Consider the following 14,127-nt stretch of genomic DNA (forward strand, 5'->3'; position numbering starts at 1 on the left):
AACTTTCACCCAAGGTCTCCAGATAATTCCCGAGCCAAAAGAGACCTTTCCCGCCATCGAAGGCCCAAGATGCCCATAATGCTTGCCAAACGCACAATCTAACGATCCATTGCCAAGCCATTTGTGCCAGAACAAAATAACACCTGAGAATGACAAGGACTTAAGTCTGCAGATCTGGTCTTACCGCAGAAAAAGATGCCTAATACAACGCCAATGACCACGGTGGAAGCGGCGATCCCGATGCCAAAGGCGATCTTGCCTTGTAAAGCGACAGCGAGGATGCCAGACATGATACATCCAAAGGCCGACAGGGTTCTGGTCGAGACCTGGCGTTGGGCCTCGGCTGTGGGCGTTGAGGTCGATGTGTTGCGTTCGTTCGTTGTTTCAGAAGCCAAGCACGCAGAGGTCTGGAAGAGGTACAAAGGAGAGAATGGACGATTCAATTCAGCCTTGAAAGCCTTTGGGTATGAATTGCAGTCCCGAGCAACCAACTATTCTAGATGCATGTTAAAGCATTATGTGAGGGAGGAAGCGGGGAATTAGTGGTAAATCAAGCTTAATTAGGACCGTGTAGCAAATCGCTGAGCTCGTCTTTTCAGATAGATCCCAATGAGACCTAGAGAAGGACGGATGGGAGGTGACTGTTGCCGTGCAACGTACATCTTCCAAGTAAAAAACCCATTAATATCTTCCAACTTTAGAGCAATCTTGGGGAAAGTTTCCTTTAATTCTCAGTTTCTATTCCTCTCGGAGTTGCGTGCCTTGCTTGTGGGTGTGGGTGTGTACACAGAGCCCAGACTCATTTGTGTGGGAATGCCCCAGATTCAGTGAGGACAAACACGAGATTCTACTTAACTCGCAGCCGTGAGCGTCGTGTTCTTGGGACACTGAGCTTCCCATTATATGGAGGTAAAAAAAGAAGGCATAAAATAGTAGTGCCAAGAAGCAATAACGTCGCATTTCCTTTGTCTGTCTCTGTGGTACAATATTTCTTGGAGACGGATATCGACAGAGAACTCCGTGAAGCTCAATGCTTGTGTTCCAACGGGTTGGGTTATGTATCTTCCTTCATTATTACCTAGCTCGTATAAAGTATGGGTGTACTTGGAGATGACAAATCATCTGTGACAAACGACAAGAACTAACTCCTCTTTCCAAATCTGTTAAGGAACCATCTGGAAAAGTGGCACGTCAGACTTGGATTTATTCTCATTTTTTTGAGCATGAATTCGTTGTGAGTCAAGGCGAAAACTTTTCAGACGCGAGGAATTAGATTGGACTTCCGTTTGGAGGTTCTTTTCAATTTGGAAGTTGTGTTGCACTTTCGGCTTTCTAATTTAAACGAGAATTAATCATTTTGGCCGAATCAAACCAAGTTGAAACGGGGGCAAGCAACACTAATGAAGTGCCCGTTGTTGCGAGGAGAAGTTTGTTTTTCCCGCCTCAAGCCAAGAGATACAGGGTTAGGAGACATGGAGTGAAAGAGCCAAATAGAGCGTACCAATCATTATCATTCAAATTCCGGCCCTGTGGCCCTCCAGTTGTTCTAAAGGTAGACAAAGCACTCAAACTTGGACAATTGGAGCGGAATGAACGATTTGTCGAGGCATAAAACACAGCAGAGAAAAAGAGTATGTTCCCAAATGGGCCAATAAAATCTGGGAGATCGAGATATTGGGAATGTGCAAAGTGAGCGTAACCTTCAGTGCCTCTGGCTAACGTGGGCGACAGACCATGCTTATCTTTGTGCAAGGTCATTTCCGATCAATTATCCCCATGTGGTTCTAGTCTTCAACCTAGATAGATGTCCTCACTCTATCCCCCTTCTTTCGCAAGGATGGGCATGGGATCGTAAAAGGTTAATGGTTAAAAAGAGAGAAGATCTGTAAAGCTCAAAAAAATGCAATTCAAGATTATTCAACTTGTCATCACTATTTTTCTGATAATGACAGGCAATAAAGAATTTCATTTGCAACTAGATGTGATTGGCATTGTGTCGGGCGATTTGACACTTTGGCATTGACATTTTTGGCAACTTCGGTGCCAAACTGACGTTCAGAGATTTTCAAAGCTTTTGCCTCTTGTGTTTTTGGAAACTGTTTAGACTTCGAAGTTGGAATTTTGATTTTCAATGCCCATCTGTACTCGCTCAAAGTCATCTGTTCAACCGGAGCGGGGTAAGTTATTTACCTTGGTCAAACTGCTCCAAAAAGTTCCCGTGATGAAATTGAATCCCGTGGAAATGAGAGACAGGACCAAAGCAAACAAAGCAGCGAAGAACAAGCCTGAGAAACCGGGAATGTTGGGACCAATCCTGGAAAGGAGTAAAGAGATACTTGGTTTCAATAACCGAGCTCGAGCAAGTATTGGCTTTTGGTCTCAAAACAAAGGGCCTTCAACTTTAAGGCTCAACGCAGGCCCGACTGACTTGGGATTGTGGATTATCGACGGTCGGTTCGAAGCCCAATTTGTTTAGAAGTCAACGTGGAACATGGGAAACTACCTACGGTCTATCTCGGCTAACCCTTCAAGGGCAAAAATCAATGAAACCCCAATCATATAGATAGATATACCTTTGAGTGATCATGCGGGTGAATATTTGATCCGGCCACTGGATTCCTTGTTCGTTTGGCAAGCATTTTGGAGGGAAGTAGCTCAGGGAGATCAAGCCGAGCATCACGCATATCAGCAGGATGAGAATAGCCAAGGGCAGATTGAGCATGAGCAAGGGCAAGGCCCCTCTTGAGGAATGCATTTTGGCATAGCGATCATCTGCAAAAAGCGCACCACACAACGGTTGTGAATTACTTGGAAGGAAAATGACATGAATTATTCATGACACATCACGAGTCACAGGCAGTATTCACATCGACAGATCGAAGTGAATGCCATATCAACAACAGTGAGGGTGAGTTTGGACAAGTTGAAATAGCTTGGTCCTATGTAGTATTTCATCCATCCAATACTACTAATTTACTCTCCCCAGACAATCGTCGTCGATGACTTGTTTTAGTGATGCAGTCAAAGAGAGAATTAAAAAGAAACATCTTTGTAATGAGCATTACTTATTTTTTTAGTGTTTCATTGTGCATTTTTCAAATTTATGAGGTATCTAGTTGATGGGACGTTATGTTGTTATTGATCCAAGATAGTGATGGTTCTGATTTTATATGGAGTCAATGATATTATCTAATAACGTTGCCTTTTGTTAAAATACTTTTTCTTGCTAAACATTTCAATTAGAATGACAGCGAGGTTTTAAAGATGACATGAGTTTTGTCCCAGCCAAGGTTTGAAGGATTTAGGGTTCGTTCCGTAGAAGCTTAATATACGTTTTGAGAGCACCTTCAAGCCCTCGAGAATTCAAGCTAGTTCGAACAATGAAGTCCACTTCTCTTCGTTCTCGGTCTCATTCATTGTTTAATTTACTTCCCTCTGATATTCGTAGGGAATACGTAGGCCTTGTTGATCCGGTAGCATCTTTCAAATCAAACTTGGACAATTTTTTAAGAAGCATTCCAAATCAACCCAACATTGCCAACTCAAATTCGTTGTTAGGCCAAATATCATATTTGATTAAAAGGTAATACATAGACAAATCATAACCTTTCATTTTGATAGTACTGGGGATTACGTGCCGTGTAGTGGTTAGAAAAGTTCGTGAAAACCAAACCATGGTATCCAATAAATGGTTAAACAAAACGAAAGTCTTTGAAAATGGAGTCTGCAAATTGGATTCAGTGCTCACTTTTTTTGGCTTGAAGGCATTGTGAGGATCTAATACACGCAAATTTCCCTTTAGAATTTGTTGGTCGACATTTAACATCTTGAATTGAACCTTCAAAGCCGCAAAAGCTGTACTTGACATTTGAAGAAGGAGGAAATTAGATTTAATGCGGTCGAAGTCGGCCTTCGCTCTTGCTTACCCAGCCTTTCTAACAGTTTGCATAATCAAGATCCACCCTCCTCCTCCCCTTTCCGTTCTCCCTTTTGCCGGAAAGAGTTGCACTATGCTAATCAGATAATACCAAGTTTAGGAAATGACCTTGAATTATGAGAGCTATCGCTGGTAAGGTAGAATTTGAGATTACATTGGTTTCGCCAAGGGAGCCTCCCACATTCATGCCACATTCATGGTTCCCTGCTGAGTCCAGGGACTGGGACCAGGCACTACAACATCAATAACCGCCAAATGGGATGGAAGTTGAAAACAAGTTCCAAGTTCTTACCTGAGCTATAAAAGATCCCGAAGAGCAACAACCACACCACAAGCTGACTGGAAAACACGCTTTGGATCGAGTCTATGGAGTCGGGATTGATGTCGAACTTTTGGGCTACCCCAATCACAGTAGAGAGACCTTTATGCTCCACTAAACCAAATACGAGAACCACCGTGAAGCTAAGAAAAATGAGGCTGGCTAAGATAAAGTCACTGAGCAGAACGTGGCTCTTCCCTGGAAAAAGAAGCCAAGGAAATTGGCACATGGAAGGAACCGTGTTTAATTGCTTCTCAGGCTGGAGGCGTTTCTTACCCTCTATAACCACGAAAACAGTGCAAATCAGGACCACGAGCATTAGAGACATCGAGTGTTTCAAACCAATTAGCTGGACAAATATCAAACTCAGACTGTAGATGGCGCATGCCTGAAGGATGGAAAAATAGGTCGTCGGTTTTGAGTGGACATAAGTGATCCGTGGTGGTGGTGGGAACAAAGAGGAACTCACCGCAAATATGATCCATAGCATGGCTAGAAGGGCCGTGGTCAAAAATAGCACACTTCGGGATTCAAACCTCAGCCGGAGGTAGTCTTTCCAATCGGCAAATGGAGCTTCTTGGGCCGAGAACAGGGGAAGATAGATCAGCACTACCACACAAAGGGCCACACTCACAGCCGGAAGACCCCCCAAAACCACTCCAAACGCTCCGCGGAAATATATTTGGGACGGAAGGCCTGAAATGAAGTGGAAAAGAGACAACTTGAAAGGCTTTGTCTAGGATACGCACTACTATGTTGAAGGCGGGATCGCTTGGAACGGTACGAATCAATAGCCATGAATGAGGGGAACAAAGCCAAGCCCTTCTTCTCGTCGTCGTCCACCACTGCGAACAATGGACGGTTTGGGAATCAAGCCTTACCATCAATCTATCAATCTTGCATTGATCTCTTTTAATGGTGCTTCCCCGTCTCAGAGGGAGAAATGAGTGCATTGTCAGATGCACTCTTCCAATCATCTTTTGCGTCTCTGGTTCCAATTGAATGCATATGCACAACAATAATGTAATGCCGGGAGGCAAATGAGATGTACTTCCCGGCCTGAATTACATCCATATGGCCTTGGAATGCGCCTCTTAGAGGCCCACATATCCAAATATCCAATAGGAAAGGTGAGCATTTGGACTCGTTTTCGTCGAGCTCAATGTTTGTGACGAGAAAGTGAGCTCTAGACTTGGATAAATGTCAAGATGGCGTAGGAAATGGCACGAAGCCACTCAAGTGTCGCCATTGGAAAGTGTCTGCAAGTAGCACGTTATTGGCGGTTGTTGTTTCTAGCAACTACATGGTACTAGTCTCCGCATTCGGGTAAGAAAAATGCGGAAATCCCACAACCGCGTCATTTCTTTCTGCTTCAATCTCCTAAATTGCTCCTCGGGGTTTTTCTTTTCTCGAGTTCAAAAATTACAACACCTCCAGTTCATTCGATAACGTCTTTTCAGTAATTACATGCATATTGCTAGTACTACGACTTGAATGCACTTCTTAGCGGCATAAAATGAGGGTTAAAGGTTCAATTTTCGGAGTTAATCCTGGATTTGCCCGGAAAGAACGTCTTTAAGTGGTCTTGGACCATTGGATCTTTGGAATCACAATAGCCCTTGAATTTCCCGCTCGAAGCCCAAGTCTGAAGGAAAGTACCTGCAATCACACTTTGAAGTCTGCACAAGAATCCTGCACCTTGAAGATTATGTCTCTCGAGGAGTTGAGGTTGGACCAACTTCCAAGTTTCATTCATTTCCCTTATCTCCCTAATCTGGTCCCATGAAAGTGGAGAAAAATTGGGAAACCATCAGACAGGTCTTCTTATGGTCTTTGGTCTTTTACTATTCAGTCAGAAAAGTAGTCAAATGATTGTTTTGTTTTCCGGTGGAATTTGTGGACAACCTCCAGGAGAATAATGTCGAATTTGGGTGGTTGAATGGGTCCCACGAGTCGTGGGACATAAATAACAATCTTAAGTTGGTCAATTAAGGACCCCAGGACAAGATCGGACGAGAATTGAGACAACTTACCAGAGATAAAAGCAAAGGCCGCCATCACGGTAAACACAAAGGCGACATCCGTAAGTCCGTTGGACCGGGTTATTTGAAGTGCTGAGCCTTTGGACCTAGCGTGAGTTCCGTGTATCTCAACTCCGTGGAGGCCGTTTGAAGTGGGTCCATGGCCTTTGTTGGCCTTGCTCAAGCAACCGTGAACTGTTCCCACAATCCATGTCAAGGCCAAAATGAGAAAGAAAAGCACGATGTCGAGTGTTGACCCGTGAAGATCGGGCACCTCCTCGTCCGTCAGGTCAGAAAAGGCCAAATTAGTGAGGCTCATTGTTCTATTAGTAGTTGCTTCACATGACGACTTCGGCTATTGGGGCTCATTTCGGACCGAGTCTGGAATAAAGAAGAAAGTGGCTCAACTAAACGATAGTGCATCTCTTGACTTATCGTCTCGCTTCAAGTTCAGCTTTCGTTCTGTCCAAAAAGAAGACACCCGTAACAATCATCCTCTTCAGGGCCACCTGAAATTGAGCGTGCTGAGAATGAGCAGCTCCTTGAAAACGCGCTTAATTGGGAAGGAAAAAATGTGGGGATATGCTGGGCTCATTGGATGTGCTTATCTATCTAACGAGCCTTGTGAAGATCCAATCACTGATCCAATCACTAATACGATGGAATCTCAAACCTCAACACCTTCATCAACGTGGATACAAATGACGTCAAAAGCCTGATGCTCGCACCATGAGGCCATCATAAACTTCAAAAGAACCAATTTGTCTGGTGTCCATACCACCAATAAATCGAACTCTTTCTCAGAAATGTGACTGCGTCATCAACTCATAATGTATTCAAAGAAGGTCCCAAGTGTCACTGAGAATGATTAAAGAGCGAATGGGGCATTTGAAGACAGCAATTTGGCTATATACTAGCCTTCCTGTTGGGTAAGATTAACTCAGGAAGGAAAACTATTCTCGCGAGTAAAGCTTGGATATAGAGAAATTCAAAAAGTTCTACTTTCTTGCTGACCAACCCTTATTTGGTTATTCAATCAACCTTTTGGCCCAAAGACTTTCCCCCATTGGATTCGGCACAAAGCGCCAAGGCTTGGATGATTTCAAGTTAGTTCCTGCATCAGATTTCAAGAATGGAGAAGACCCTCAAGAAATGTATGGGATGCATCCCAACCAAACGCAGAAATCCCACCAGTCCTCGAAGGCAAGGCAAAACCATCGTAAATCGAGCGATTCTTTTGCTCCCAACTCAAAGTTGTTTCTTGTTTGTTCAGCCCGGAATTTCACATTGTGACAAATCGCACGATTGCAAAGCTTAGGAATTGGAAACGCAACAAAATGCCTTCTTTTCATCAGTCTAATGCGACGAACTGTCATTCATGTACGTATGCGTAAGCAGGTTTTTTTTCTATCTGTCTCGCTCTGACAGCTAAAATTGTAAGAGACAAAATGAACTTTTACTTTGATCATTGGAATTCCCAAGGATCTGGCTGGAAAACCAATGAACATGAGGCCCTCTGAAGGTGTGCCAAAAATTGCCTGGTCAGGTGGTGACCATGGTTTAGCGTCCAGATTTTGTACGTACAACGGATTGGTTGGTTGGTTGATGGTGCGTGACCATTGAGAAACTCTTTCTGTGATGACGTCGTGGTTTCCATGTTTCCAGTAATAACATCGGATGTCTGGCGGATATTGTTCTAACGAGAGCTGTCTTCATGGAGGAAAACATTGCGCTTCACTTTGGTGTGTTTGTTCACTCCCTTTATTTTGGGGTTGGAGGGGATATTTGTCAACAGAATAAATAATGCCAAGTGCTTATTATTTCAACACCTCCTTGGTTATGGACTTCTATGGATGAAGGCGATTTTCAAATCATAGTGCCTCTGACAATGCTTTTATGGATGGTGCAGAAAACTAAAGCCGTGTGTGTCAGGTGTTTACTTTCGAAATTGGCGGAAATATTGGGATGACATTTTCTCCTATAAGAGTTGCCGGACTTGAACAGTCACGCCTCGAAGACACTTGTTTGCTCTATCCCCCGTTTTTCTTTCGGGCTCCAGACATGTTTTAAGTCCCTTGAGAGTGTGCCAACTTAAAATACTTTCTACCTATGAGGCGTGATATGTGAGAAGTTTGCAAAATTTTTAGGATGCCTTTGCTTTCAAGGCCTTGGTTTACGCCATTTATAACTGATTTTCCGCATAGCAGCTATGACACGTTTTGACCGTCTAAATGTGGAACATTGCCTTCTTGGGAAGAAATGCAGATGATTTCGTTGCAAAGAAAGACGATTCCCACATCGTCACACTTGTTTGTCTTTCGGGTGACTTTTCGGTCTTTCGGAATCGGTGATTTCGATTAGTGATGGACCGAAAGTTGCAACCGTAAAAGAGCATTACCTAAAGAGAAAGAATGCCTTGAGGCGGAAGTTGGACGAAAACATACAAAATTGACGAATAATACAAGGCCTTTTACCTATAAACACAAAGGAAAGTTGAGTTCACACGGAAACGTACCTTAAAATAGTTCAAATCGATTTGGAATTAACCTTAAGTAGATCAGTGCTCTGAGTAGTAAGCATAAGTTTTTTTCTAAATATGCCCATTCCATTTGAGTAACTTTACCCCAAAAAGAGTCAGAATATTGTATAACCACTGACCTTTTACGCCCCAATCTTATAAAAACTGGTGCTATATTGTAAATTTGGGAGGATTTCTTTTTCGTAATTTCAGAACTCATGGCGAGCAACATTTACACCTGCATTTTTCTAGATTGACTAGATAACTCTCTCTTGTTCAAATGACGTACTTTCTACGATTTCAGTGAATATTTTGGAATAACTTTACTTAATTCTTAATTGAATCAATGTCTCAACTAAAAATGTGACGATTATTTCCGGCCCAAGATGAAAAAGTCACGCGGATGATGAGCTTCAACATTGTTAGTTGGTAGTTGGTAGTTACTTTCACACAAGTACTGATCCGAACCACTTTCTAGAATCCCTTTATTCAAGTTCACCATTCTCAGCAAAGGAGACGAAAAGCAATCAAGATCTCCAAATCACGATACTCAGCAATCTTTGGATGGCATTGGGAGTGATTTCTACCAATTTCAAATACATGGAAGCGAATATGAGATCTGGAATGATGTCAGCCTCCTTCGAAGATACACGCCTATTGTTAACTCTCCTATAAAAGTACGCTTCTCGTTATTTTTTGGGTCGAGGAGCCAAATGACAAAAGTCCTTTGTAAAGTGGAAGTGACAGACAAAAGGACAATGCTTCCCTTAAACACAAACAATGTTGTTCGTTCATAGCAATTCGTCTTTAGTACCAACATAGGATCTGAGAACCGACTTAAAGAGAGTCCTAAAGTGGGATTAATAGGAATGAAAAAGCTTGAGCTAACCAACGAGCAGGCTCACATCACCACATCTCGAGATTAGCCACATAGAAAAACACGATTACATACACTTTTTTAGCTTACCGCCTATCTGACCATTGGGACAAACTGGAACCGAGGAGACCAAGAGAAGCATAAACGAAGACAATATCCGTTTTTTCTCGGTTTATGCATTTTATCCATCGTTGTGAATCTGCAATACTATACCAATGGTATGCTGTTCTAGCATTAGGAAACCAGACAAGCCAAAGTCCAGCCCTCCAGATTCCAATTAAGCAAGAGGAACAACATGAAGTCGGAGAAATGGCCTTCACTGGTTTTGGAACTAATCAAGAGAAAGCGAGCGAGTTGACGAGCGCCTTGTATAAATAGTAGTTCCCGGGACTAATCAACCAATATGATGAACAGACCTCATCAGTGACGTGTGTGGACAATGTCAACGGGCAATCACCCAAAAATCAGATGGAAAAAGAAAGAAATCATAGAGCATGAATGGTTGAAGCTACAACTTGTCGTCGGTCCTCGAGCCCACCATTATCCTCCATTGAGTCTACAGATGAAAGATGATCAAATCAGCGCAAAGTCGTATCTTGAGACCTAAAAGAGCATTTCGAGTCGGGAGCGAAAGCAATCACATTTCTTGACACGTTCGACATATCCTCAGAATGGCAAGACCAAAAATAGATTATAGCTGGGAAAATCTAGCACCAGAACATGGACCATTGCGTAATGTATCCGGATAAACAACCTGTCAATGGGTTTTACGCCCGTCTAGGTTCATTCGCTTATAAATCAACTACGTAAGTTGGCCTTTTCTTTAAGTTCAAAAAGAAACAATTTACTGGAAAAGACTTATATCATAGGTAATATATTCACGGAACGTTTGTTTTGTAATTTCTTGGTCGACCTAGTTTTAACTTACATCATCAATCCAATGAAAGTAAGTTATGAGTTATGAAATAATGACTTTTTAGGGACGCCAATTGGACATATTGGGAACACATCACAATTGAACGCAAATGGCATCAAACATGTTGAAAAGTGGAACAAAACTGCTCTGGCATTGAAACATAATGAAACAGCCAAGGCCACTAAGTATCTCTAGAAATTCTTTGCCAAGACCAAGGATAAATGCCAGCCAAACGAGATATCGTCTTGAGGAGTGCAAAAACGTCGTAAGTGGATGAAAAAAGTCATGGAAGGGAAAAATGAAACTTTCGCCGTCAGTCATGTCACTTTTTCCATCCAATTCACGCTTTTTCTTTGTGGAATTCATTGTTCCAGCGAGCAAGGCCCCAATGGACCACTCGGAGAAGTTATCGTCCCGAAAGCAAAAGTGAGGGCACTTTCATCTGTGCACCACGTTCACTCATTTCCTCTGTCTGGTTAAAGATGTTTCAAGGACAATTGCTCGGTAAGAAAGCACAAATCTGATCTTTCGCACTGAATCTGACGAATGCTCTGGAGTTCCAAAAGAGTTGGTTCTCTAATTAATGGCGAAGATTTTATTGCGCAAGAAATGAAGGCACAATCGAATAGAGCAAGGAAAGTTTGCGGAACCGGATGACAGAGCACCAAAGCAAAGAGAGACCCAGAAAGGCGAAGAAGAACATTCCGGAGTGACTCCCGGAGAACTTTCCGTACTAAGCCAAAGAAAATCCAAAGTCATCTCTGATTTACGTAGTTGATGGCAAATGGAATTCAAAATCTGGCACATCTGGCACGAGATTAGGTCCTAAGTCCCATATTGATCCAATCTGAGTTCCAGAGTTCCAAAAGCCCATGGTTCTTGGAAGAGCTTGATGAGTCTCCAGATATTAGTGATTAGTTATCGGGTATGCCATGTTAGGAATGGGAATTTCCCAAGAGACTCCTGCGTATTATTCTTTGTACTTAAGTGATGTCGTAGTAGGCAAGTCGGTTATCATCGTTTTAAACGACCCGCATGATTCTTCATCTTTTATAGATTTGTCTCCCGTCTATCTGTGCATAGAGGAACCTGATGGTAACAACATTTTTGGCATGGGAATTAAAGAAATGGCTTTTGAGGCTAAAGGCTCAAGACTTGACCTAGCTCCCATTATGTATATCCTAGACGACATGGAGCAAAATTGTTCAACTAACAGAAATATCATCCTCATTGTAGTCTTGGGCTAGTACAAGTACAAACTGAAGCGCTGAAGCGCTCATCTATCCTCATATTCGTATTAGGTTCTTTTTCCTCGATATGCTTTGTCGAACCCAACATTGAGTGAGGCCCTAGGGCTGTCTGACGATGTAAGTGCAATAATTGGATTAGTTCCCAGGGGATCCAGTTCAGGCCATAACTGTATTCGCATTTGGGCCTTTCGATCCTGCTTGGATCGCGGAACAAAAGAATTAATCAAAAACGTTTATAACTTGTTCCACTTTTGAAAGCGACGAAAATCTTTATTACACCCTCGTTGCGTTGAAAGTCGCACATCCCAAGAAAAAGGATTCTGTGCCCCACCAACGCTTTGGGATGTAAAATCCCATTTGCGTCCAAGCTTCGGATGAGAAATGACTGTCTGGTCTCATGAACAAGAAAGCACGGGGTCTTTTTGACCTCATCACAAACCAGGCCAGTCAACGTGAAGATATCCCAGAGGTTCCTATGCATGTGGCATGGGTTTCAGTACTACTGCACAAGTATGTCCAAGACCAGCATCATTCCACATGGATGTAAGGGAAGTAATCATAAGAGGAAAAATGTGAATCCACAGTACACGAAAGACCTGGGAGCACAAAGTTTTACCAACGACTCCATCTTTGATCTTGTCTCGGAAGTAGATTCTTGCAAAAGAGAGTGAGAATAGCAGAAGAAGGAAAGAGAAGAGACGAACAAGAATGTCAGCCTCAAAGGTCGACAGTTCATAACAAAGAGGCAGCAAAATGATGATTTGATGAAAAGTCCGAAATGCGCAATACATTTCAGCGGACCAAGATCGCCTTCCACTTGGCATTTCACGTATCCTACCGTAAAATCTGGGGGATGGGGATGGATTTCAAATGATTTTTAGGGGGTAAGAAGATTGAAAGTTCAAATCAATATCCTTGAGAATACGTTGGATAGACTATTTAAATCTAATGGTCAACAAGCGGTATTGATAAATTTGGAAATGACTATACTTTACTAAAAATCATTGCTACAAATTTTGGGCGAGGAAATTGTCGGATATCATGACACTTATAAAGCACTTTCTGTAATTAAACTTAATTACCTTGAGTAGAGTGAAATGAAGATTTGCAACGGATAAGAAAAGATCTTTGCAATAATGATATCATCCGTTCTAAAAAACACGATTTTCCGACTTTTGGTTAACCGCACATGAAAACTAGGTGGAAACGCTAAATGGATCTTTGATATTTTTGGCCTTGATTACCATGTACATAGTGCATCAGGATAGACATAACGAATTAATCCGTTTAAAAGGCCTTGGTGTCACTGATTTTAGTCCAACGACTCTTATATTACGATGGTTGAAATAAAAAGGAAATGGGCATTGTAAAAATGTGGTGTAATAGCCAATCCGTAACCTCTTTTCATCTCGTATCAACAAACTTAGCACTTCTCAACACGTCTCAGAGCAAGGTTAACCTGAAGCTTATTGGTGTACATGACTTATACAAATATGAAAATATATGTAAGTATAGGTGTATTCCCGCAGTATGCCTAAGTTCGGACATAATTTTCAGAAGGTCATTGACAGCCTTCGGGCACAACAGACACACGAGGCTCTCTAATTTGCCGAATCACCTCTAGCAAAATGGCCGAGAAAGGTCAATTTGTGCGTGCCAGTAATGGCCAGACATCCAACGACAGTCACCCAAGGTTATTTATGGACGAGGAAGGAAAAGCAAACTTAAACCACCAACAAGCCAAGGCCTTCAATAGCAAGGATGTCGCCGTAGAGAGAGTGAAAATTCATTTTCTGTTTGGCTGGATGTTCAGAAGTTGAGTCAAGTTGACACTGGCCAATCAAATCTCTTGAAAACTATGCTCAAGAGACTACCTTCCCCTCCTGGTCTCTGGCCAGGAAGATGAGAGCTCTCCAAAGAGAGCCCCTTAATCGTACAAGAATGTAGCGGAAATTACCCAATGGCTCGCTTACCTGATGTTGGTGCATTCCTCAGACCGAGTGGACATGTATTGGAAGTAGACTTGTCGGCCTTAGATTCCAACAAATTCCAACCCAAGGCTCGTTGGCCACGGTGATGCTTGCTTTTCACTCGAAAATGTTCGCTCGGGCAAATTCCTCAAGTTTAATTGAAGGTTCTAAATATTTGAAAGCACAAATGCGTAGAAGCAGTCTGACTACCACTGCTCAACGAGTTGCTTCTCCCCAAGGTGTTCGAGCTGTTCTAACGGCCTGTCCCTTGTATTTTTCATGATGTTTTCGCAGATGCTGTTGTTGCCGCCACCAGGTT

At 42.5% G+C, this 14,127-nt stretch overlaps 1 protein-coding gene across 1 annotated transcript in view; it reads right to left on the reverse strand.

Moving 5' to 3' along the window:
• LOC131887334 (uncharacterized) overlaps positions 1-14,127 on the reverse strand; it is a 29,902-nt gene extending 15,775 nt beyond the window's left edge. The window contains exons 1-8 of the mRNA XM_059235917.1: positions 13,812-14,127; positions 6,290-6,658; positions 4,726-4,952; positions 4,533-4,644; positions 4,230-4,454; positions 2,574-2,772; positions 2,191-2,314; positions 185-407 (exon numbers count right to left, since the gene is read on the reverse strand). Coding sequence (XP_059091900.1) covers positions 185-407; positions 2,191-2,314; positions 2,574-2,772; positions 4,230-4,454; positions 4,533-4,644; positions 4,726-4,952; positions 6,290-6,596 — 1,417 coding nt within the window. The 5' untranslated portion in view covers positions 6,597-6,658; positions 13,812-14,127. The remainder of the gene's footprint in view (positions 1-184; positions 408-2,190; positions 2,315-2,573; positions 2,773-4,229; positions 4,455-4,532; positions 4,645-4,725; positions 4,953-6,289; positions 6,659-13,811) is intronic.

Source organism: Tigriopus californicus, chromosome 9 (assembly GCF_007210705.1).
Source record: "Tigriopus californicus strain San Diego chromosome 9, Tcal_SD_v2.1, whole genome shotgun sequence".
NCBI lineage: Eukaryota > Metazoa > Arthropoda > Copepoda > Harpacticoida > Harpacticidae > Tigriopus > Tigriopus californicus.